This window comes from Anabrus simplex, chromosome 1, assembly GCF_040414725.1.
Source record: "Anabrus simplex isolate iqAnaSimp1 chromosome 1, ASM4041472v1, whole genome shotgun sequence".
NCBI classification, from domain to species: domain Eukaryota; kingdom Metazoa; phylum Arthropoda; class Insecta; order Orthoptera; family Tettigoniidae; genus Anabrus; species Anabrus simplex.
In genome coordinates this window covers 98,561,967-98,589,701 of record NC_090265.1, presented here as the reverse complement: position 1 = coordinate 98,589,701, position 27,735 = coordinate 98,561,967, and the positions used below count along the sequence as shown (strand labels likewise).

General features: G+C 40.4%; 1 protein-coding gene across 1 annotated transcript in view; it reads left to right on the top strand.

The window, feature by feature from the left end:
• Window positions 1-3,661: 3,661 nt before the first annotated feature.
• LOC136857314 (aminopeptidase N-like) overlaps window positions 3,662-27,735 on the top strand; it is a 195,231-nt gene continuing 171,157 nt past the window's right edge. Inside the window, exons 1-4 of the mRNA XM_068231070.1 lie at window positions 3,662-3,735; window positions 4,556-4,763; window positions 19,448-19,728; window positions 20,463-20,618. Coding sequence (XP_068087171.1) covers window positions 3,662-3,735; window positions 4,556-4,763; window positions 19,448-19,728; window positions 20,463-20,618 — 719 coding nt within the window. The remainder of the gene's footprint in view (window positions 3,736-4,555; window positions 4,764-19,447; window positions 19,729-20,462; window positions 20,619-27,735) is intronic.

The following is a 27,735-nucleotide window of genomic DNA, read 5'->3' as shown; positions in this document are numbered from 1 at the left end:
GTGACTGATTTGATTTTACTCATTTTCGTTCTACTGTTATATTCTTTATGGAGGAGATAGTTTCCATGTGGGTTATTTTTTTCATTTTGCTTTACGTCACACCGACACAAATAGGTTTTATGGTTGTGACGATGGGATAGGAAAGGGTTGTGAGTGGGAAGGAAGCGGCCGTGGCCTTCATTAAGGTACAGGTCTAGCATTTGTCTGATGTGAAAGTGGGAAACCACGGAAAACTATCTTCAGGGCTTCCGACATTGGCGTTCGAACCCGCACGGCCAACTCGCCCGGTTCATGTGAAATTAACCTTCAATCGTTCAGAAATCATTCTACCTTTGCCATGCGGGAGTCAACCCTGGATGCATTGCACATGTTGGGGACAATGAGCAATGATGGTTCTATCTGATTCAGGCGCAGCTCCATAATACGATCTGCAGAGCTGCAGAACCACCACAATGAAAGATATACAGTAATACATAGCGATTAGCGATCCCATCCTTCATATTGATTGTTTATGTCGAGCCAAAGATCGATACCTATACAGCTACTGATGATCTGGCAACCCTGTTTAGAACTGTGAACGACAGAACCGACAGAACATTACGCGAGCACACTTAACTACAGCTTTCAACCGATGGGTGGCTAAGGGTCGCCCAAGGATCATATAAGAGAAATAGATCCGTCACTCCTGTGTAATCAAGTTGGCTGAGAAAACAGGTCATGGAAGCTACAGTGGCCACTTTCTCTCTGCCAATATAAGGAAATAAATCCCTCGATAGTACCTCGTAGTAAGCACGATGGTGATAGTTGCTACTTTGTTAAAATTTTAATTGTGATAGAGATAATGATTGTATTTCGGTAGGAAAGTTGTATCTAAAGCTTCTCTCGTGTCTTTTACTTGAAAAGTAAATTGCAATTACCGTATTTGTATGTTGGCAATACTGTTATAACGCTAGCTTGTATCGTTGTTTCACCGTTCGCACTTTAATGTAAATTTACATCTATTAAGTGATAAATTCAACATTGATTACTGAAAATGTTAATGCAATTCATATAAAACCCCAAAACGCCCATACTTGCCCAAATCACGATCTAACATAACCTCATTCTTTCGTTGAACAGTTCCCACGACTTTTATGTATGGGAATGGAAAACACGAGAAGGAAAAGATGAAGGTAAAACACAGCATAATGCACACAGTTTATATTTTGAATTTATTTATTCCAAACAGCAGGTAAGAAGCACAATCACACAGACGTTTACTCGCAACAGTTAGGTAGTTCAATGTGAAGTATGTTCACACTAAGAACGCGCATAGTTATAATTTCACACCGTACTCTCAAAAAACTGGATCAAAAATCTCGTTCAATGCGAAAGAATCTCGACAAATTTTCGTCTAACAAACACTATTACATACCGTACGACTAAGGTACCTTCGCGCGCAACGATAACGGTGTTGTGTTATGAATTTGCTGTACCACGCAACTGAATGTGCAATGCCAACTTCTGCCTTCTGAATTAACCCTCTGAAAGAGAATTTTAGTTTTCATTAGTTGGCAGAGATCGATTGGCCCATCTCAGAACTTCTTCGGACGCTCCCTATGAAGTGTCACCCCCCTGGGGTCGTCCATAAGGTTCTGTATGAACTGCACGCCTTGCAGTACGTCTGACCTATTCCCGTGACCATAGAGTTAGTAAATAATACACTAGACAGCACCACCGTCCGTGAGAGAATCTCTGCAGCGAGCGAGCATGTTATAATCTCAGCTGTTTGGGAAAAGCTCCCTCCAGTGTACTCCTTAGTGTAAATAGAGAACTTATAAAACTGTGTGGATATTGATATGGTTTAAAATTCTTACATGTCAACATCCTCAGATACTACAGTACAGTTGTGATGCTTCTGTTCAGTAGAAAGAAAGCCCAAATAGCTTAAATACAGGATAAATGCGTGATAAAAGAGGATGGTTGTGATTAAGTAACACAAAATCAATTTACTGTCCATGTTAAGTCTTCAAACAACGTACCTTATGATTGGGGGTATGTATATTTTTCTGTCTTTGGTGTAAATGACCAGGACTTCAGCAAAATTCTATCCAACGACCGAAAACATACCCTCGTATGAAGTGAATGAGCGAGTTCTTAGGCCTACAAGCATATACAGTAATCATGACTATGTTTCTCCGTAATGGCAGTGAATTCTTCCGAATTAGGTAGTCATGAAAATGAAAACAGAAACGCTAGTGCCATTAGATGATGTTCCCCCTCCATTAAGAAAGCCGGATGCCAAAGATGTATGCAGGTCTCGGAGCCTTTAAATATGAATGAGTCGATAGGTCAACATTTTTTCGATAAGCGGAAGAGGAACTGTATTTTTTGTACAAATCAGTTATTTATATTGTCGATGTCCCTTGAAATCGGGTCTTACAAACTGAGATGAACGTCTACCTGTATTGTTTCGGTACATTTTCGAGAACTTCGCACTGATAGGACATGGAGTAAAGCGTTTCCGCGGGGTTGGAGGAAGGATTCACACGAGCTCAGCTGACATTTTCCTTGTGCAATACGAATTTAGATTTGTCTATTACACTTACTGCAATGGACTCGGCGTCACAGAGCAGAACCACCAACATTATTCAGCACGAGCCGCCACTGATCTGATTATAGATATTTAAAATGAATAAACAAGGACCAAATTCGAAATGAACACGTTGAATGAAGTTTTTTGCATGGCTTACATAAAAGTGCCATATAACGTGAATGTTTTAGAGAAGATAGTTCCCTCTGTAGATCAGTGACCGAGTATCAGCCTCTTGATCCCAAAATCGCAGATTCAAACCCGGCAGAGGTTGAGTCGGATTTTTGAAGGCCGCGAAAATGTATATTCGACACTCCATGTCGTACGATGTTGGCATGTAAAAAAAAGATCCCTGATGACACACTTGGTGTTCGACCGACAAAAAATAAAATTCAGCCATAGATCACCCAAAAGGGAGATCTATTTCCTCTGCTACCCGATCGAGTAAAATGGAAAGTCGAAATGCATGAGCTGGCAGCCTTAACCATGCCAGACCAAATTTCTGTTCAAATACATCAGCCTCGTGTCAGTAGATTTACTGGTACGTACAGGAACTCCTGCGGGACTAAATTCCGGCACCTCGGTGCCTCTGAAAACCGTAAAGGTAGTTAGTGGGACGTTAAGCCAATAACATCATTATTATTAAAATGTCTGTACACAGTAACTGAGACCGTACTATTAGTCGTAGTAGTAGTAGTAGTAGTAGTAGTATTTTTACCTGCAGCGTGGCAATGTATGGAAGTGAAACATGGACAATATCTAGCTCAGAAAGAAAGAAAATGGGAGTTTTTGAAATGTGGTGTTACAGAAGAGTGCTGAATACGAGATGGGTAGATCGAATCACGAAAATGAAGGGGTACTGAATTAAATTGGTGAGAGGAGAACAATATGGCGAAATTTGTTCAAAAGAAGAGATAGAATGATAGAACACATCTGAAGACAACAGGACTTGTTCAGTTAGTGTTTTTTTTTTTTTTGAAAAGTGTAGACGGCAACAGCGATAGAGCAAGGCATGAATATGGCAAACAGATTAAAGTAGATGCAGGATGTACTAGTTACGTAGAAATGGAAAGGTTAGCACAGGATAGGATGGGGTTCAAGAGCTGCATCAAACCAGTCAATGGACTGGTGACAACAGAGGAGCTTATCTACAAAACTTCTCTGTAGGACTACAACTGAGTCTGGCATTGTTTCTGCTTGTGCCAATCTCCTCAAATCCATCATCACTATCCGACCTTCCTCGGTCAACTCATATTCTCTTCCGAGCTCGGCAATATTAGATTTGCGAGACCTAGGAAGGCTTTGTTTTTATGACCACCTTAGCCCTTCCATTTATTTTGCCAATATTTTCACTTTTCGAAACACCGGTCTTCTTCCATTTTCCCTTTCGTTAGTTATAATTTAAGAGCAGTTGCTCACCCAGTTGTACAGTAGTTCCCCTTAAAACAATAATCACCACCACAACCCCGTTCCACTGAACAGGTTGAAGTTAATTTCGTTATATGGGGCAAGAGGTTTATCAGCCCCACTTGTATAGAACAGAAGAAATAGGGGAGTCCTAACAGATGATGGCTAGACACTCTGCACTTAATTTTTCAACAGCAAAAAATGAAATCATTAATATTATTATTATTATTATTATTATTATTATTATTATTATTATTATTATTATTATTATTATTATTAACAAATGCATCGCAATTGGAAAATATCCCGGGAGCAATGGCCACTTACCCAACAACAAAAACAGAAAACTACAACAACAAAAGTACAACAAGCAATTCCATGGAAAGAAAATATTACAAAAGTCCGAGGTTTAACATTCTAAATCCAGCATCATCATCATCATATACAATTCGACACACTACTTAAGCATTTTCAGCCCATAGTGTTAGCTATGGCTAGTTGACTGAAACCTGAAAGATAAAATAGTAGTATAAAATCTATATCTGTCAATGTAAATTACTTCTAATTTGTTTTCAGGTCTTGGTGTGCAGCCATGCAAATCACATGTGTGCTGTTGGTAGTTCTGACAGTAAGGACAATAGCGCCTAGCTACGTCAACCGAGTAAACCACCCTAACTACAGGCTTCCACGCTCCTTATGGCCAACGCAGTACGACCTGGAAATTTTACCTTTTATTGGATATCCGGACAGCAACTTCACATACCAAGGACAAGTCTACATTGAGGTTAGCCTGTCATTCCTTATACCATCTGTGTTACACATTGGACTCTGTTAGCAGCGAAGGTACCTCCACAGCTTAGATCTCAATCTAAAATTTCTTATGAACAAAATGCGATGAGGATGGGTTAGGAGAAGGGTTCACTTGTATGTATGTGTGTATATAAGTATGTATCGGGGCCATTAAAAAAGAAACGAGCCGGACGCTATAAAATGAAAACCTGTACCGTTATTTCAAAAGTATTGCCCACTACTGTTGAGGCACTTGTCCCACTGCGACACAAGGCGGAAAATGGCTGTCTCGTTAAATTCCTGAGGCTGCGCTGTGAACCAGTTCCGAACGTACTACTTGACGTCGTCGTTCGAGGTAAATCGTTTGCCTCTCAGAGCCTTCTTTAGCCCACCTTGGATCTTTTGGGTCGTGGCGACCCTGCATGCTTCCACTGGAGACTTTGTAGGTTTGACTCAGTTCCGAAGTGATGACACCATGTCTCGTCTCCAGCGACCACTCGTGACAGGAACTCATCCCCTTCCTTAGCACCGCGCAGCAGATGTTCAAGAGAGAAGTCCATTCAACACGCTTCCTGTGCTCGTTGAATACTGTGAGGCACCCATTGGGTGCACTTTTAGAGCAATTTCAATCTGTCCTTAATGATGGCGTGAACACTTCCGACGCTCACTCCAACCTCTGCGGCAATGGCTGCTAGCGTAACTCGCCTGTCTTGCATAATGAGGGCATCCCCCTGCTGGACAATGGTATCAGTAATGCGGTGTGGCGTTCCAGATCATGCAACATCGGCCAACGACATTCGTCTTTCCCTGAATCGCTTGTGCCACGTCTTGGCACTTGCAATGGACATGTAGTTTTCTCCGTACATTTGTGCCATTCTTCGATGAATTCCCGTTTCCCTCATTTCTTCTGCCGTCAGGAAACGCTCTACACCCTTTTGCCCTTCTTTAGAAGCCTCCATTTCACTGTTATCAGCACGACTGGGTGCAGTGGACGATCAACGGGTGTGAGTGCTCGCTCTGCCGTCAAGTGGTGTGCACCCAAGTCCCTACAGCGGCGAGTTTAGGACCTCAGTACTCTCAGAAGGACCGCAGCTTCTTGCACAGTCAATTGCGTTACGATCCTTTCAGTGGTTTTTATTTTATAGCCTCCGGCTCGTTCCTTTTGGAACGGTCCTCATATGTTGAGTAAGTACGCAGCCCGAAGTCTGGTTGGATTCTCAACAGTTAGGTCATTAGCTGTCATTGATGACATAAACGTCACTGAAGAGGCGTACAAGGGAAATGAGGAGTGAGGTAGTTTCCTGTCGCTTTACACACTGAGCCGAAAATTGCTATTAGTCTATCATATACCAGTCTGTCAGACCCACTGAAGTGCATGCTCCAGCCGACCCTATCAGTGACATTTTCGCCCAATTCATCACAGGATTGGATGCATAAGGAATGACATTACCAGTACTAGCATCATCATACTCCAGTTACTGCAATCACTAGGTCTCGCCAGAGTTCACGTGATGAGATAAAATTTGAGCACATTTTTTTTACGGGGGGCCCCCGTAGCCCGCTCCCCCGCCGTGACCATCGACTCAATCTACATGGCCTTCGACATGCTATTAATTTCTAAGTAGAAAAGAGATAGCTGGGTAGAGTGGGAAGTGATACAAGGAGTATCTGCCTGTTTCCATATCAGACACGTTACCAGGCGGGATTGTGTTAGGTATATGGTGTTGAAGTATGGTGTTGAAGGGTCAGAGAAAAACCACATAGGCAGAAAGAAGAAAGAGTCTACATGTAAAACCTGACTTCTTTTGATAGCACATGCAAGGATGTGGGCTGGAGATAGACGAGAGGTTGTGTTAGTTAGGATTATGCGTCATGCAAACATAACCATTTCCTTGCCATTTTCTGTTATTGAGGGGATCAGTCCTTCTTGTCACTGCCTGGTGCGGCTCGGGTCTGGTAGCGTCTGGGCTCTGGGCCATAGGTTCGTCCCATTGCCCAGAAGCCAGCAGTCCCCGGTGCCAAGTCTCCTTTTGGAGAGGGGGGAATTAAAGCCAAGCCTTACGTAATGCAAGGGGCTATCTTCTTCCGCCTGTCGATGTCCCTCTATGCGGTGTTATTGGAACACACTTGTCTCTGCAACAATTTGTACATATATACATTTAAAATTTAAAACTTTAGAGTGCGGGCCGCTCTCTTCCGCTCTCGTGTCCTGTAAAACAAGTACATCGTATAATTAAATGATATTATCAGGGGTGGGTTATCTGTCCACTCCCTTGTTGCTGGCAGGGGGCGGGGGTGAATTGGATCGTCCCTTATTAAGGCTGAGTTGCCTATGTGAGCACAAATTCACTTTCTTTAGCTTATACCAGATATATATTGTACCAGTAAAAGAGCCCGACTCCCGGATTAAATTTTAAAGTAGCATGACTATAGTTCTCAGGGCGAAAAACTGGATTAATTGTAGCTAGAGCTCGGTACAGGAGGTAGGGTCCTATCTACAGAAAAACTTTGACTCTGATTGCACAAGAGTTTATTCAAATAAGTCACGAATTTGCACATCACCTCTAAGTAGAAATGGATTGTCTTCCTCGTATTCCAATAGTATGGCTCGGGTTCTCCAGCTCACCAAGCCAAGCTGGTTGAAGCACGTTCCAGAAGACTCCGGGGATTCCAGGGACTCCAGATACTCCAGACAGAGGCAGCTGGACTGTCTGGATTGACGGCAAGTAGAGATGTCTCGAACTCTGAGGCCCGGGTTGAACCCCGGTGATCCAGGCGATGTTGTAGATAGTCATGTACAACCTCAGCCCAACGAGACTGAGAGGTTTGATGTTCCCAAGGTCACTAGTAGCACTGAGTCCATGAAAACCTTGGATGATCAACTTATAAGCAGAGTTCTTGATAATTGTACATCAAGACTTCCAACACTCCTAAAACGATATGAGTGGTATTAATAATTTAGAGTTCATCACTAGGAAAATCCTCGTCCCTGAATAACTTTTGACAACGAAAAATACAAGTCCCTTCTTGTGAAATTTTAGTTAAACTCAAAGTTCATTACTGGCGAAGGTGCGAGTCTTTGCCTAAACTCGAATGAAAACACAGGTCCATTCACTTGGAAGTTTGAATATATTTAAAGTTAATCACTGGTGAAATTCATAAAGTCTTTGAGTGACCACTGACGAAAACACAATTCCTTCCACATAAATAAATTCACTGACGAAATTTATAAGTCTTTTAAACCAACACTGACAAATGTACAATTCTTTGAGTAAATGTAAGTGAAATCCTAACTTCGTTTAAAGCCGTTGGAAAGTTAAAGTTCATCACTAGCAATGTTAATCAATCACTGTCGATTAGAAGGATGAGTTCCTCAACAGTCGCAAATATTCCACGTACATAATACAAGTCCATTTCACGAACACTTAGAAAAATTCCAATCTCGAATACTCGTAAATAATACAAGTCCATTCAATGATCACGTAGAAAAGTTCTGGTCTCGAACACATGAAAATAATACAAGTCCATTCAGTGAACACTTAGAAAAATTCCAGCTTCGAAGACGCGTAAATAATATAAGTCCATTTAGTGAACACTTAGAAAAGTTTCAGTCTCGAAGGCACGTAAATAATACAAGTCCATTCAATGAACACTTAGAAGAATTCTGATCTCGAACCCATGTAAATAATACAAGTCTATTTCACGAACACTTACAAAATTCCAGCTTCGAAGACACGTAAATAATACAAGTCCAAACACTTAGAAAAGTTTCAGTCTCGAAGGCACGTAAATAATACAAGTCCATTCAATGAACACTTAGAAGAATTCTGGTCTCGAACCCATGTAAATAATACAAGTCCATTTCACGAACACTTAGAAAAATTCCCGCTTCGAAGACACGTAAATAATACAAGTCCATACACTAAGAAAAGTTTCTACAACACTCGAAGTCTTATGAGTCCACTTTATAGTACTTGGAAGAATCGTCTTCCCACACTTGTATAATGACAGAGTTCCACGATGATAGTAGCAGCAAGAGTGTCCCCGCTGACTACTCAGCTGAGACTGTGTGTATAGGCTACAGTAGGTCCTCCTTTTATTCAATCCGGGATGTCTACGTCATAATACGGTTTGATTGAATATCTCCCGAATCCCTTGATGGATTTGCTTGAAACTCGAGCATTGGGACGTTTAGGTGATCCCAAACAAGACGACATATCGCTCGATTCGCTAGCATCATTATTATAGAAATTTCAAAATTTTCTCCATCGAACTCTCTAGAACAAGTGACGTGGAATCCAGAAAATACCAGTCAAGGCTGGTAACACGTGTTGAGACGAGCGGGCGGTCTAGCTAGCCCCTGTGGCTACGTCACAGCTCACAGTCGTCATACACTCGCTAGCTGGTCCTCGCTGCTGGTAAACAAACTAGGCGCGCTCGGAACATTACGCGTGGTAAATAAACGTAACTTATGCTCAATAAATACTTATGTACAGGTCGTAACCGGTACAATATATATATAGTTTTGGATCACTGGAGCCATCCACGTTCATTTTAGTTTTGGCCGGCACTTTAAGAGCCGGATGTACTTCCTGACTCCTCGCAAATTTCGAGTTGAAAATTTCTACCCATGATCTGCCAGGACTCGAACCTCAGCTAGCCATGTGGGAAGCTAGCAGCTATATATATAAATAATCGTATTGCCTCAGCTACCGTGTGCAGACATTTCAATTTGACGCCATCTGGCTGTCTGCTCGTCAATTTCGACGTTCCGTTTTACTCTAGGCCCCCACTAGATGGCAGACCGAGTAAACCGAAACTCTCTTGGGCGCCTATGTCTGAGATTTAATTAATTTTGTCGGGTAAACATCAAATGTGTTACCAGAGATCTTTTACATGCCGACATCGTACGACATGGAGTGTCGAATGGCCTTTTTTCCGCCCTTCAAAAATCCGACTACCTTTGCCGGGTTTGAACCCGCTATCTTGGGATCCGGAGGCTGATACTCTAACGCTGATCCACAGAAGCAGCTAATCCCCTCTGGGTGGGTGTGGTAGAATAACACCCACAGCATCCCCTGCCTGTCGTAAGAGGCGACTATAAGAGGCCCCGGAGCTCTTAACTTTGGAGTGCGGGTTAGCGGCCACGGGGTCCTTATTTGACTCTTGGCACTGCTTCCATTTACTTGTGCCAGTCTCCTCATTTTTGTCTGTCCTGTTCGATCTCACTTGGTCAACTCTCGTTCTTTTCCGACCCCGACACCATTAGAGCATTCGAGGGCTAGGGAGTCTTTCATTTTCCCGCCCTTCGTGGCTCTTGTATTCCTTTGGCCTATATCTTCATTTTTTGAAGTGTCGGTTCCCTCTCATTTTCCTCTCAGATTAGTGTTAAATAGAGAACGCTTGCCTATTTGTACTTCGTCTTAAAACAGTAATCACCACCACCACAGCAAGCAGCCAAGCCCCTGAGCTAATCACTTGATAACCGACCCACAAATCTACCAACTAGCACGTAGTTCGGAACGAATCGACAAATAGAAGAGACAGACAGACGAGTGTAGTGCCAATGCTGATTCTTAGTCAAATACCGATTACGGTTTATATGTACTTTGGACTACAGTAAACAAATATTAAGATTTTACTTTTAATTATATTTCTTTTACATTTGCATTAAACTTCCGTACCCTTTCCACAATAGACAGTTTAGAGATCTAGTACGACATAGCTCAGATAACGTCACAAGATCAACTCCAACGACTCAGACCGTACTGTAGAAAAAAATACACCGAGTAGAGTAGGCATCGGCTTAACAGCGGCTAGTTTTGGCAAGCCTTACAGCTCTTAATTCAGGAGACAGAGGGGCGGTCCCCAAAGTCGGCTGTCCTGAAATGGTTTTCTGTGGTTTTCCATTCTCCTCCACTAAGGAGAATACCGGTACAGATACTTTTATAGGTCACGGCCGCTACCCCTTCTCCGCACCTCAAGTCTCCTTGGTTGAGAGAGGGCGTTACCCTCTAAGAGGCCCGTCGTACCCCTTCAGGGAACGGAATAAAAGCTTCCCCAAACAAAAACATGGCGGTCGTAATAGCCCAACTGCTGCTATTGGCTATCACGAAAGTATTACGTACCTTCTTCTTCTTCTTCCACTATTCTTACACTGGTGGGGTTACGGGTGCGAACTGTGTCGTACATGTTAATATGGTCCTGTTTTATGACCGGATGTCCTTCCTGGCGCCAACCGTGTGGGGATGAATGTATTCATAAATGCGAATTTTTGTAGTGGTTATTAGTGTGATGTTTTCTATGAATATGAAGAGGAATTTTGAGGGGACAAACACAAACACCCAGCCCCCAAGCCATATAAATTAACCATCCACGGTTAAAATATCTCACCCGGCCGGGAATCGAGCCCGGGGTCCTCTGAAGGCAAATACGTTGACCATTCATCCAACGAGCAGGACACACGCATATCATACCTATGACGGTAATTTAACATGATACATGTAACATCAGTAGCCTCCGTGGCTCAGACGGCAGCGCGTCGGCCTCTCACCGCTGGATACCGTGGTTCAAATCCCGGTCACTCCATGTGAGATTTGTGCTGGACATGGCGGAGGCGGGAAAGGTTTTTCTCCGGGTACTCCGGTTTTCCCTGTCATCGTTCATTCCAGCAACACTCTCCATTCTCATTTCATAGCATCTATCAGTCATTACTAAAACACTTTGGGAGTGGCGACCCCATCGTACTAATAGCCTATATATGATTCACTCATTACATCCCTGACCCGGTCAATGACTGGAAAACAGGTGGCAGATTTTCATTCATTTTCACATGTAACATCACAAAGAATCTCACTGTTATATGTATGTTTTTTTTTTTTTTTTTTTGCTATTGGCTTTACGTCACACCGACACAGATAGGTCTTATGGTGACGACGGGACAGGAAAGGGCTAGGACTGGGAAGGAAGCAGCCGTGGCCTTAATTAAGGTACAGCCCCAGCATTTGCCTGGTGTGAAAATGGAAAAAGACGGAAAACCATCTTCAGGGTTGCCGTCAGTGGGATTCGAACCCACTATCTCCCGAATACTGGATACTGGCCGCACTTAAGTGACTGCAGCTATCGAGCTCGATGTTATATGTATGAAAAAGCTTCGCCAACAACTACACCCCATACATAATCTACTAGCAGAAATGGACATCCCCACAGTAAAATGGAAGAAGCTGATTATGTAGAAATTTCTAGGGCTACCTTTTTTTTTTGAAGTTGCATTACGTCGCACCGACACAGATAGGTCTTATGGCGACGATGGGACAGGAAAGGGCTAGGAATGGGAAGGAAGCGTCAGTGGCCATAATTAAGAGACAGCCCCAGCATTTGCCTGGTGTGAAAATGGGAAACAACGGAAAACCATCTTCAGGGCTGCCGACAGTGGGGTTCGAACCCACTATCTCCCGAATACTGGATACTGGTCGCGACTGCAGCTATCGAGCTCGGTGTAGAAATTTCGCTCAGATAATAACATTCTCTCGTCGATTTCACTTCATTGGATAGATGGAAATACATGATAAAACTGTTAAAATAAAAATTGCTGTTATAGGAGTAATGTAGTCTAATTTTTATAGGTAGACCTAAAAAAATTAAATGCAATCTTTCAGGTTTAGTCTTCTCTTTTGTTGGTTGGAATCGAACCCATGATCATGGGCTGGACACCACCACTGATGTGAGGAAGCCAAACCAGTGAACGATGGGTACGATCGCCGTAAAACTCAGTATTTTTATTTAATAATAATAATAATAATAATAATAATGTTGCATGACATCTGTATAGGCTTGGTGGTGACTTAATGAGGATAAAATTAATGGCAGAGATGTCATAAACACCCATTCCCGAAGCCAGGAGAATTAACAGTATGAGGGGTTAGATTCTGAAAACTGAACCGGGGCTATCGGTCCAAAGGCAAGCATTCTATCCACTTAGCCATTTAGTCACGACTTTAATTTGCTAAACTTTAGGCTACCATCTTCACTGATCAGGTGTTGAGTAGGCCTATTGACAGTGTCAGAGACGGGGCAGTAGCTTGTGAAGCAGCCTTGACAACACAACAGGCTTCTCCGTTGGTTATTGGCTGCAGCTCGAAACGCTTACGGCTTGACGTTCACTAAACCGGCTATTGAAAAGGGGTAACCTAAGTCTAGTGGTAGCCCACGTCTTGATCCCAGCATATGGCCACTGGAAAGTTTGTTTGTTTGTTTGTTTGTTTCTTTGTCCAACCCTTGTCCCGTTTCCCTACGGGGTCGGGTATGAGGTGAGATGAATCTGTCGTGGCGGATTTTTATGACCGGATGCCCTTCCTGACGTCAACCTCATCAGAGGAGTTAATAAGATTAAATGAATGACGTGATATATGATAATAGGGAGAGGGTGAAACCCGGTGCCGGCACGTAGCCTACACCTGTCGAATAGCACCAAGGGGTCTGCTCAAGGCTTAACGTCCCCATCGGACGGACAAATCACCATCAACAGTATCATATGCCCTCACTCCGTATGAGCACTGCGGAGAGGTGATGTAGTGATTAGAAATTGTATACCACCACCTCCCCTACCTTGCCAGCCAACATTCTGATGGTGAACATTTTTTCGATCAATGGGACTCGAACCGGCTAACCTCAGTGTCAGACCATTTTAGACTTCAGCGCCTTAAAGATCATGGCCATCAGGCGGGCAATATGCCACTGGAAAGTACGGTAACAAAATTGCTCTAGCCCATACCAGAAGACATAGTGCACTGTGAATACTAGATCTCGCCAGCAAATGCAATTTGATTATTTATTGAATTAATATAATATATTCAACACTCTCTAAACCATGTAGAACACTAAGGGCATATATTGGCATTAAGAACTTTGATCTAAATAGTGAAAAAAAAATGTTTTCAAGCTAATGATTTTCTGTAGACTTTGAAAATTGGCCGGTAGTGCCAGACAGGCAGGAAATTGTTCTGTGGCATTCATATCTGCAGACATTTTTAATGAATAACTGAAGTCAGACTTGGTGATTTATTAATAGGAGCTTAACGCAAAGTGATCGCAAGTCCACAGCTCAATAGAGTGTTCAAAAAGTAGTTACCATGTTTTTGTAAACAGATAATGTTTAATTTTATTGGTATGAAAGAAAGGAGTCGCCCACAAAATCAGAAACACAGTTTAGAAGATCGAGTACTAATATTCATTGAAATATGAAATGTATTAAATAGACCTAAAAGAAATTAAAATTAACTGCACATATCCTTTCTTACTACCCCTTCCTCTCTTTCATGGGCCGATGACCTAGATGGTTTGCCCCTTTAAACAACAAGTATCATCATCTTCATCTCCCTCTCTCTTGATTTGTGTTTTTCCTGTGTTCCTATTCTTTTACCACCTGTCTTATGTTTCTTCCGTTTTCCCGTACTTATCCGGCTTGCTTCTTATCCCACATCAAAACTCAAGATCTACCAAGATGGCCCCTTAATGAGTGTTGATGCCTATCTTCCTGATGAAGCTGGGAAGCAGAAACAAACTTGTTGGGGGCTGAGAAGAGATGGATGTAAGAGGCCTGTAAATAGCAGTGGCTATATCAGGAACCATCCAATCCACACCTTTGGAGTGGTTACCAGTTCTTTCAAATATTCCACCTCCTCATCTCCGAAGACAAATGGCACTGAAGAAAGAATGGGTTAAATGCTGTGACAATCCTCTTCTACCAATACATCAAGACTGCCTACGTGAAGATCTCAGGCTGAAATCTAGGAAACCTTCTTGGTTACTAGGAAAGAGGCTAGTCCAAGATGAATTTCATACTAACACTGCCTGGCGCTATGGGTGGGCAACTTCAAACCCTGACAGATTAGGTCTAATTTCGGATCCAGTTATGCAACCTCCTGGTTTCAACTTACCCAGAAAAATGTGGTCATCACTTAATCGAATCAGAACTCAACATGGCAGATGCAACTTCTGGAAACACAAGTGGAAGATTACCAGCGATCCTTATTGCGACTGCTCTGATGTGCCTCAGACCGTTCAACATATCGTCACAGAGTGCCCACTCCGAAGATTCAGTGGGACAATAAAGGATATCCACGAGGCCAGTGATGAAGCTGTGAGTTGGCTAACAAAACTGGACATTCAGCTTTAGCAGCAATGCAGATATTGATGAGCTCAAATGTATAAATATAGTTAATAACCAAATTGTAACACTGTATCCTCATGCCATACGAAATAAATAAATAAGTGGCAACATGGTCCGGACACTCACAGGAGATCGAGCATGTGCGAATAGGATATGGGAGCGGTCAGGTGACACTGTTGTCGATGTGTAGTGTGCATTTGACGTCCAGTTGGAAGTGTTGTTGCTGCGTGGTGTTGATGTGAAGAGTGTCTATTTCACCGCTCTAAAGCATGTTTTCAAAAAGTGATCAGCTTTAATGTATTAAATGTGGCAAAATTGCATCAGAATGTTTTCAAGGATTGTGTAAGCCAGTGGTGCGAATGCATTACCGTATAAGACGGTTGCACGATGGGTCAAGGTGTCAAGCTCTTATTACAACCAGTAGCGTTGAGAGGGCTTGAAACACCCTCTGTACCTGTCAGACATCAGTCGTTGTGACTTTGACCTGTTTCTGAAGTTGAAGGAACGCCTCCGTAGCCGCCGATTTCCTGATGTGGAATCTGTACTATGTGTAGTAGGGCGCTTTGTCATCAACAGAGAATGCCTTGCCAACGGTCCCCTACAGCTTCCTGACATTTGGGAAAAATTAATAGACCGGACGAGTTGGCCGTGCGGTTAGGAGTGCGCAGCTGTGAGCTCGCATCCGGGTGTGCCCGCTGTCAGGCGATCAGCACACTATTCTCCCGGTATCTCTATTTCTTCTCATAAAATCTGAGATTTTCCATATGCTTGTTTTTAACGTGGTTTCGGAAGAGACTCGGTCTGCTGAGACACGTATCACTGGGGAACCTGTTCGCTCGAGTAAGTACCAACGGCCGAAAACCTCAAAAAGAATCTCTTTCATTCATCAAATCCTTCAGTTACTTATGTCTACTTAACTTACCAGCTAACTTATAAACTAGGTGTTACCAAAATGAATTCATAACACAGACACTTCCTAGAAAAATAATATAACAAGATTTATTGGATTAAAATAACGTTCAATGAAAAGTTGATGTGGATTCTGGGTAGTATAAGCTTGATAACCTTTATGCCTAAGGGATCAGAGTCAGCGCTGGCTCAAATAAAAGTAAAATAATTGAGAATTTTAAATTATTTACACTCATTCTCATTCAATGTTCAAGTTCACATTCATTATTTATGTCTATATTCGTAATCATGTTCCGAAATGAGTTTAAATTACTCTAATTATATTCAATAGATCACTGAGAAATCACAGTCTCCATATAAATACTTCTGTCTGTTCATGTGAATTCTGTCACGATAATTACATTAATTATTCTCACCACATTTAAGTCAATTCTGTGTGATAAAAACGGTTAGTTTGCTAGAATGAAGCGTAATAAAAATTAAATGGGATAAAGTCACATTCTGAATATAAATCTGAGCATATCTTTGCTTATATATCTCCTAAATAAACTCTAGCGTGAGTATGAAATCATAAAACTGCTCTCTTGAGTTTGCATTCATAAATCTGAACTCTGATTATTTGGTCCTTCTTCTTGAATACGCTTAAATAACAACACACGGGCTAAGACAATACCTCCCCAGAGCCTACGACATACGGCTCCTAGCTTACCATTTTCCTACTCATTATATTCTTTAAGAACTTCAATTCAAATCATCTCTGCGTTAAAAGAAATAAATCATCTATCTAACTGTTTAGGTAGTTTCCGATCCACACAGACCTCCACCATCGGCTCGATGTGCTTTAGCTATCTCCTATTACTCAATATATCTCATGTATGTGAGCTACTCAACTCATACGGTCAGTACAGAACAAAATTAATACGTATTCATATTGAAATATGTCACCGCACCAAAGAATATCATAAGTAGACTTAGCCATGAGCATAGTTAAACCATGTTAAAGAACTCTCTCGTATATACTACACCGCATTTACCAATGTCAGATAAAACTGTCACGATTCACAATTCTACAATAATACATGTCAATCTTACCTTAAAATGGGTATCTGCGCGATGTGCACTCTTTTAACGTACTCTTTCTATGTGACACAGAACTCACCTCATGTTAATCTAACGTAACGTTTCCTCAGCAAATAGCAATTCTTTTTCATACCGCAGCACATAAACAAACCTCTGCATTTCAAATATTCCTTAATATACTCCGAGAAATAACCATATAATTACACCATTTCAATATACATTATCACACCACTGGCATACTTATTACCGTACGCATATCGCCGATTACTCTTAAAGCTCTATGCCAAACATCTTAGAATTGCTTTATTATAAAACGCATTTCAATAACCTCTTATATCTTAACAGCAATCGAAGTTCAATGCCCTCTTTCTATAAAGTAAGGAGTACGTAACTTAAATATATTCATGTCTGCCGCGCAGGTAAAATCGTGACGTAATCACTGTACAACTAATACGAGATCAATCGAAGTTTCACGACTTGTATAGACTCATTGCTATCAGATCTTCACGAGAAACACTTCTTTCATTTACTCATGCTAGTTTCTACTATTTGTGAGCAAGTGCGGTAGCATGTATATGATATAATAGAACTCTAATTCTACACTGCCATCTTATGTTATAGCCTTAAATTTCTCACACTTCACTTTATGATTCACACACGTTCTTAATTAATTCATAAATATCACCAATTAATCAGCACATGCCGAAGTTAGAGTGTGGGTGTAGATTGAAAGAAACTACTCTACTAGAAAATGTAAAGACTTAGCTCGTTAGATGTTATGTTTGGTCTGGTTGTCGCTCCATTGCTTGGATGTGGTTAGACCCTCTGTTAGGATCTGGATCTCAGGTTGGACATCGCCTTCCCGGTCATCGGCTGGTTGTCTAGTTGGCCATTGCCTTCTTCCTCATCGGCTGGTCATCTGGTTGGGAAGGTAACTTTCCCCAGTTCAGTCCATCTTGTAGATTTAGCAAGCAGTCATCAATCCAATTCTGCAAACAGCATAGAAAATTCTTTCTGCGGAGAAATCAGTCATAATATATTCCTTTTCTTTGATGATCTATCCCAATCGATTGTTCTATTTCTTATTCTTAGGGATGAAATTTTCTTCAGTCGGAAATAAGTTCTCCGTATATATATATATATTAATTTATGTAACAGCCTTTTTCTCCCGAATTCGAAATGTACTTTTGTTGATCTTTAAATTCAACAGGGATAATTTTCTGCCCGTACAAAGTTATCGGTCCACTGATACAGTGAGTCCTTCTTCGCCAATCGCAGAATGGTTGCTCACGGGATCCAAGTCAGATGTAGCTCACCGTACTTTACTTATTTTTGTAATATCTCGGCTCTTCTTATAATGTGCGCCGGTGAATTATTTCGTCTGTTTTGAACGTCAATCATAAAATAGTCAATATCTTCTCCGGAAATCCTGAATAATCTACAGATGTGAAGCTTGGCTTGGAGTTACGTCCTTCCTCTACCGATGAATTTTTTTAGAGTAAAGATTTTTTTAACAATTACTCCGCTGCTATATTTTTTGTAAAACAATCCAATTGACCCTCTACTGTCCTGTAGTGTCTTCCAAATTGGTCCGTTCCGAGACGTGCATGGTCCTCTATATACCGCATTAATGAGAAGTTCATTGCCTTAATAGATCGCATGGGCCATACCTTCCTACGCCGCCATTTTGTAAATGGTCTACGAGATGCGAACGGGCACAATGGGTTCGAACCCAATTGTCGGCAGCCCTGAAGATGGTTTTCCGTGGTTTCCCATTTTCACACCAGGCAAATGCTGGGGCTGTACCTTCATTAAGACCACGGCCGCTTCCTTCTCTTTCCTAGGCCTTCCCTGCCCCATCGTCGCCATAAGACCTATCTCTGTTCATGCGACGTAAAGCAACTACCAAACATAAAAAGGTAATAGACTTTGCAGGTGACTACACTGAAGATATGTAATGCAATTGTACTTGTTAGTTCATTAAATATTACGATCTTTATTTATAGTCCTTGCCGAAGAACTGGGATTGATGAGGAGAGAGCCTATTTATTTGAGGATGCGGAGATTGTCCTTGTCCTTATGTGTTTCTATGTTTGTCTTCGTCTCCTATTTCTGTTTTTTCCCTCTTCCCACACTGATCTGCCATGGCATTTGTCCTATTATACAACCATGTTCCTTTCTTATTCCAGCCCACCTTCCCCCTTTTCTCACTTAAACTACTTATAGGATGACATTACTGCTTGGAGGGCTGGACTCAGAAAAAACTTCCAGACATTATTTTTTAAGTTCGAATCGAACAAGGCCTAGCATACAGTACATTCCATGTTTCATACTTACACATGGTTTTCAAAACATACTGTTTGTATTTCATTCTTTTTTGAATTTTAACTCCATGTATTAAAAGAAGTGGTCAATTCAGTCTGAATCGCTTTTACATCAACCTCTTACTGTACTCTCCATGCTAATTAGAATTTATAAAGAGCTCTCTCTATATTACACACTTTGGCCATTTCTTCCAGATAGAATGTGTGGAGAGGACCAATGTCATAACTCTTCATGCCAAAGATCTACATATCTTAGTAGATTATACATACGTAGAAGAGAAAGATAATGGAGAAAATATTAACATTGTTCAGCAGAAGACTTATCCAGAAGTAGACTTTTACACTACGACATTGCAGTCACCATTATATGAAAACCATACATATCTAATGTATGTGAAGTTTACTGGATATCTGACTGAGGGTCTGGCTGGCTTCTATCGGAGCAGTTATGAAGACAAAGTCACCAAAGAAACAAGGTAGGTGATGATCCACTTCAGTCTTAAGACTTTCAACAGGGGAAAATTATTATCTATGTCAGAGTAGCTTTTTACTGGTTTCTGTGCTTGCAGCCTGAGTTCCAAACTATGTCAACAACAGAAACACTAAATCATAAGTCTATTCAAAGTAAAATTATATTTATAATTGTATTTATAATTGAATATTTTAGGTTTCGCTTTAACTATGCACAAAATCATATCATATATACAAATCACCATATTCTTCTGGAACTGTGATTGATTATGTACTCACTGACCAAGAAGTTTGGAAGATTGTAAATTATGTCAAAGTAATTCCTAGTGAAAATTTGGATGGAGACCACAGGCTGTTGGTTGCAGATATCACAAAGGTTTCAAAGAAGGACATCCTCATTATGAATATAATTTGAGCCAACTCTTGAAATAAGTCTAGTAGATTATCTGACTGAAAATCAATTTCTAGGTACATCTTGAACAAACCTTTCTAATTTACTTATATATCATTTTCTTAAGTGTAAGGGAAATTGTCAGGTCAGGTACATCCTGCTACCATATGTGACAGTAGACGGTACTACCTGTGACTGCCTGGCTGAGGGTTGGGCGGCCGTTACCAAACCTGATAAACTAAGGGAGAACCAATGGCTATGGGCAGAGGAGTTCACCCTTAGGGGGCTTGTTGAAGCCTTTGTGTAGGAAATGACACATAAATTCAACAGGAAGCTGCTGCCTTGCAGATGTGGCAATGGACTGCTCAAGGCTAAGGTAGATAACCCTGAAAGAAAATCTTTTCTAATGTTGGGGCTATCAAGTCAGTTGGAGAGTAACTGCAGTCGCTTTGAAAACAAATACGAGCCTCGGATCGAAGAACTCAAGACAACAACAACAGCTAGGTACGTATGATGGCTTACAGCCTGAAGCTTCATGAGCTACGAAACCTAAATCCAAGACCCAGTTGCCGGATTGGGACCTTCAATATTCTAACACTGACAAATAAAACTGAAGAAATAGTTGATATGATGGAAAGGAGGAAAATTCTTATCATTGGAATGAGTGAAACCAAATGGAAGGCAACAGGAATAAGACACCACAGTCCAGACTATAAACTATACTGGTCTGGAAATAACTTGGAGTCAAGAAATGGAGTGGGCTTTACACTTCATAAAGATATAGATGTTTGCAGCCAGATTGAATTTCTCAGTGATAGAATAATTAAAGCATCAGTAAACTGGAATGGAGACAAATATCATGTAGGGTTTCATTCACACTATGGCACTGTTACAGTGGAATTATGACGGTTATGACAAGCATCTTGCTGAGTTACATCAGCTCATTAGTGAGTACACAGCAAGTATAGTCTGTATTGTCTTGAGAAATTTCAGACTATACTCGACAGAACGATATTATACCCACCGGGCATCTGGTGGCGTGGGTGTTTTTGTCCATTCTGATACTTATAGCGAAGGGAATCCTCTAAGGACCCTACTGGGTGATCTTTGAGTACTATCCCAGACAATATATCCCTCCGTTCATTTATTTTTTGCAAATAAGTTATTTTATTTTTAATTTCATTTTTTCCGTAAAGAATGGCTAAGGAGCGCGAGTGTACGAACTGTGGGTGTGGCGGGGCATTGAGGGGTATGGGGGAGGAGTTGGAAAGTTTGAGGGAGATAATTAGGATTCTCACAGAAGACAGGAAGTATTGTAGAGAAAGGAATAGAATTAATTTAATAGATATATATTTACCAGATATCAAACAATATACACGATACAGTAGGTGTACAAGAGGGAGAGGAAGGAAAGGCGGAAGTTGTAGAAGACAGGTGGTCTAATGTTCTAAGGGGAAGGAGATTGCAGGCTAAGGCCTCTATTCAGGATCAGAATTCAGGACAAGTGTCTGTGCAAAATCGGTACGAGTCACTCCAGGTAGAACAACAGAGGAAAGATGAGGGACAGGGAACTGTTGATGAGATGTGTGGAAGTAGGAGGAAGGGAAAAGGTAGGAAAGGGAAATGTAGAGTAGAGGATAGGAAAAGACAGGTGGAACAGGGTCATGGGAAGGAGAAAAGGGAGGAGGAAGTAGCTTCTGCAGCTATCAGGAAAGACAGGGCTGACCAGGAGGGGAGGGGATCAAATGAGGTGGGTAGAGTTGAGGCTATGGTCCTGGAGGATTCCATCGTTAGACACATAGGGAATGTGTGTGGAAGAAAGGGAACCAGGGTAGAATGTTATCCAAGAATTAGGTTGAGGCAGATGTTGAGGAAAGTAGAAGAGAGGGAGGAGGGGAAGGAGAAGGTGGTAGTGTTTAACGTTGGTACCAACAACGTAAGGCAAGCTGATATAAGTACCAACATAGTTGGAGATGTGTGGGATCTGGTAAATGCAGCACGGGTGAAGTTTAAGAAAGCGGATATTATTATTAGTGGAATACTGTGCAGGAGGGATACTAACTGGAGGGTGATTGGGGATTTAAATGAGACTATGGAGTGGGTATGTGGGAAACTGGGAGTTAAATTTCTAGATCCTAATGGGTGGGTAGGAGATAGGGATCTGCGCTCAGACGGCCTTCACTTAAACCGCAGTGGTACGTATAAGTTAGGAAATTTGTTTGAAAGGGTAATAGGGAGGTACATTCAGGGAAACGGAATGGCCTAGGGAGCGGTGATAAGGGAACAGGGAACTGGAAATCAAGTAGGGATGACATAAAATTGTTAGTGTTGAACTGTAGAAGTATTGTATAGAAAGGAATAAAATTAAGTAATTTAATAGATATATATTTACCAGATATTGTAATAGGAGTTGAATCATGGCTGAGAAATGATATAATGGATGCAGAAATTTTCTCACGGCACTGGCGTGTGTATCGTAGAGATAGGATAGGAATGGTGGGAGGGGGAGTGTTCAATCTGGTGAAAGAAGAATTGGTAATCTACGAAAAAGTTAAAGAAGAGACACATGAAATTCTAGGTGTAAGGCTCATTTCTAAAGATAATAGGCAACTTAATACATTTGGAGTGTACAGATCGGGAAAGGGTAGCACTGACGCGGATTCGGAATTATTTGATAGGATAGTCAGCTATGTGGGAAACGACATGGAAATAAATGTGATTGTAGCGGGAGATCTGAATTTGCCAGATGTCAATTGGGAAGGAAATGCGAACGACAGGAAGCATGACCAAAAAATGGCAAATAAGTTAATATGGGAAGGGCAGCTGATTCAGAAAGTGATGGACGCAATCAGAGGGAAAATATCCTGGATGTGGTGCTGCTGAAACCAGATGAGCTCTATAGGGAAACTGAAGTAATAGATGGTATTACTGATCATGAAGCTGTTTTTGTGGTAGTTAAAAATAAATGCGATAGAAAGGAAGGTCTTAAAAGAAGGACTATTAGGCAGTACATATGGCTCATAAAGCAGGCATGAGACAGTTTCTAAAAAGTAACTATGATCGGTGGAAAATGGTAAATAAAAATGTAAACAGACTCTGGGATGGGTTTAAAGAAATTGTTGAGGAATGCGAAAGCAGATTTGTACCTTTAAGGGTGGTAAGGAATGGTAAAGACCCACCTTATTATAATAGAGAAATAAAGAGACTAAGAAGGAGGTGCAGACTGGAAAGAAATAGATTTAGAAATGGCTGTGGAAGTAAGGAGAAATTCAAGGTACTTACTAGAAAATTGAATCTAGCAAAGAAGGCAGCTAAGGATAACATGATGGCAAGCATAATTGGCTGTCAAAATTTTAGTGAAAAATGGAAGGGTATGTATAGGTATTTTAAGGCAGAAACAGATTCCAAGAAGGACATTCCAGGAATAATTAATGAACAGGGGGAGTGTGAATGTGAGGATCTTCAAAAGGCAGAGGTATTCAGTCAGCAGTATGTAAAGATTGTTGGTTACAAGGATAATGTCGAGATAGAGGAGGAGACTAAGGCCAAAGAAGTAATAAAATTTACATATGATAACAATGACAATTACGGTAAGATACAAAAGTTGAAAACTAGAAAAGCGGCTGGAATTGATCAGATTTCTGGGGATATACTAAAGACAATCGATTGGGATATAGTAGCATATCTGAAGTACTTATTTGATTATTGTTTGGTCGGAGGAGCTATACCAGATGAATGGAGAGTTGCTATTGTAGCCCCTGTGTATAAAGGAAAGGGTGATAGACATAAAGCTGAAAATTACAGGCCAGTAAGTTTGACATGCATTGTATGTAAGCTTTGGGAAGGCATTCTTTCTGATTATATTAGACATGTTTGTGAAATTAATAACTGGTTCGATAGAAGGCAGTTCGGTTTTAGGAAAGGTTATTCCACTGAAGCTCAACTTGTAGGATTCCAGCAAGATATAGCAGATATCTTGGATTCTGGAGGTCAAATGGACTGTATCGCGATTGACCTGTCTAAAGCATTTGATACCGAGATCGATAGCAGCAGTCGCTTAAGTGCGGCCAGTATCCAGTATTCGGGAGATAGTAGGTTCGAACCCCACTATCGGCAGCCCTGAAAATGGTTTTCCGTGGTTTCCCATTTTCACACCAGGCAAATTCTGGAGCTGTACTTTAATTAAGGCCATGGCCGCTTCCTTCCCACTCCTAGTCCTTTCCTGTCCCATCGTCGCCATAAGACCTACCTGTGTCGGTGCGACGTAAAGCAACTAGCAAAAGAAAGCATTTGATAGGGTGGATCATGGGAGACTACTGGCAAAATTTAGTGCAATTGGACTAGACAAAAGAGTGACCAAATGGGTTGCTATATTTCTAAAAAATAGATCTCAGAGAATTAGAGTAGGTGAAGCTTTATCTGACCCTGTAATAAAAAAATGGGAATTCCTCAAGGCAGTATTATCGGACCTTTATGTTTTCTTATATATATAAATGATATATGTAAAGGAGTGGAATCGGAGGTAAGGCTTCTTGCGGATGATGTGATTCTCTATAGAGTGATAAATAAGTTACAAGATTGTAAGCAACTGCAACGTGACCTCGAAAATGTTGTGAGATGGACAGCAGGCAATGGTATGTTGATAAACGGGGTTAAAAGTCAGGTTGTGAGTTTCACAAATAGCAAAAGTCCTCTCAGTTTTAATTACTGCGTTGATGGGGTGAAAGTTCCTTTTAGGGATCATTGTAGGTATCTGGCGGTTAATATACAGAAAGATCTTCATTGGGGTACAGGTAATCACATAAATGGGATTGTAAATAAAGGGTATAGATCTCTGCACATGGTTATGAGGGTGTTTAAGAGTTGTAGTAAGGATGTAAAAGAGAGGGCATATAAGTCTCTGGTAAGACCCCAACTAGAGTATGGTTCCAGTGTAATGGACCCACACCAGGATTACCTGATTCAAGAACTGGAAAACATCCAAAGAAAAGCAGCTCGATTTGTTCTGGGCGATTTCCGACAAAAGAGTAGCGTTAAAAAAATGTTGCAAAGTTTTGGTTGGGAAGAATTGAGAGAAAGAAGAAGAGCTGCTCGACTAAGTGGTATGTGATACAATTCCTTTAGTTTTGCCAATTGCCACCTTTTCAATACAAAAAAATATATTACAAACTTATATATTCATTATGATGTTTACATGGTACATGTTTCGCTCCTTTTCGTGAGCATCATCAGCCAAACTATCATTAATCTAAGATTGTGTAAGATCATAAAAAATTCTTTTGGTTCAAGATTACTCCTATAAAACTAATTGACAATCTTAAAACATTTTAAAAGTCACACAACAATAAAATTATGTCTTAAGTTAACACTTTTTGTCTAAAATCTTCTTCAGTCCAAACATTTTATCGCCGAAACTCATCCGGTGAACATCTTTTAAAATTGTTTAAAAATAAGAATAACCTAAAAAACTTTGAAATCTGGCTAGTTGTGTTGATTCCCGTTGCTTAACTTGTATAATTGTCATTAAAACTTCATAACAGTATTGAATATTTCCTTCAGTTGATAATTGTCATTATGGTCGATAGACTTGTTCTCGTTGCTTGAGTAAAATTTATAAAACGTATTGGTATTAATTTATATTATCAATGGGGTAAAATTTTTAGTGAACAAACCTGTTGATGAAACACTTTGTGATATTGGATTTACAACGTTCTCGAACATTCCATAATGCCTCGTTGGTGTATCTGTAATGAAAGATAAAAATTACATGTTCATGGTTTTGATTGTATTTCTGTATAACATCGTATTGGAAGAATTGTCACATACTTTCCTTTCTGCTGCGTAATTGTTTGGTGTTACTCCTAGCCTCTTGAGAACTACTTGTTATCCTGTTTGCACTTCTTGTGTTGTATGAGTGAGTGTTGATGAGTTTACGTTTTGGCGGGGAGGGGGAAGTTAAGGTAGGCGGCGCATTGGTAGCTGCTGTAGACTGTGGAGGGGATAGTCTATAAACAATTTAATCCGATAAAAGTTAATGGCTTATTGACACAAACAAACTCAACTCCTTCCCTCACTTCCCCTAGACTATCCCCTCCACAGTCTACTGCATCTACCGATGCGCCGCCTACCTTAACTTCCCCCTCCCCGCCAAAACGTAAACTCATCAACACTCACTCATACAACACAAGAAGTGCAAACAGGATAACAAGTAGTTCTCAAGAGGCTAGGAGTAACACCAAACAATTACGCAGCAGAAAGGAAAGTAAGTGACAATTCTTCCAATAAGGTGTTATACAGAAATACAATCAAAACCATAAACATATAATTTTTATCTTTCATTACAGATACACTAACGAGCTATTATGGAACGTTCGAGAACATTTTAAATCTAATATCACAAAGTGTTTCATCAACAAGTATGTTCACGAACAATTTTACCCCATTGATAATATAAATTAATACCAATACGTTTTATTAATGTTACTCCAGCAACGAGAACAAGTCTATCGACCATAATGACGATTATCAACTGCAGAAAATATTCAATACTGTTATGAAGTTTTAATGACAATTATACAAGTTAAGCAACGGAATCAACACAACTAGCCAGATTTCAAAGTTTTTATTTTATTCTTATTTTTAAACAATTTTAAAAGATATGCACCGGATGAGTTTCGGCAATAAAATGTTTGGACCGAAGAAGATTTTAGACAAAAAGTGTTAACTTAAGACATAATTTTATTGTTTTGTGACTTTTAAAATGTTTTAAGATTGTCAATTAGTTTTATAGGAGTAATCTTGAACCAAAAGAATTGTTTTATGATCTTACACAATCTTAGATTAATGATAGTTTGGCTGATGATGCTCACGAAAAGGAGCGAAACATGTACCATGTAAACATCATAATAAATATATAAGTTTGTAATATATTTTTATTGTATTGAAAAGGTGGCAATTGTCAAAACTAACGGAATTGTATCACAAGTAGATCTTCAATACGGACGAGGAAAATGAAGTTTATAACCTGCAATGTAATGGACAACGAGGCTAATAATAAGATTAAAACAGATTCATTAATCTGAAGGTTAAGATTGGTAAGATCGCGTAAGACATACCTTTTTTAAAAGAATGTTTAAAATTCAAACTAGTACCAAAATTTTTGAAATCTGTACAAAGACGAAACTTATTTATGCCAAATTTAGTAGGCACTCAAAACAAAGTAAATGAAATCTGGCTAAAAACGAACGAGATAAAAATACAATACAGAAAAAGTTGTTTTTAAACTTACAACTTTATCGTACACATTTAGAAATCTCTGACCTTCTAACCCCGTTAAAACGGCAATCAGTACAACAATTTACTAATGAGAAACTCGTTGGTATATTAGAGAAGAAACAAAGAACCATAGAAAACAAAATATCACATTTAAGAGAGAACAAACCAAAATCCGAAAAACATAATGCAAGAATAAAACAGACTAACTCAGACCTTAAAAACATCCCAACCACTGTAAATTTATCAGATGTCACCTTCGCGGATAGTGAAATGAGCTTACTGAATAAAGGATCAAAATTTAATTGGCCTAACCATCATCAAATAGAAGACGTAATAACCACTGTAG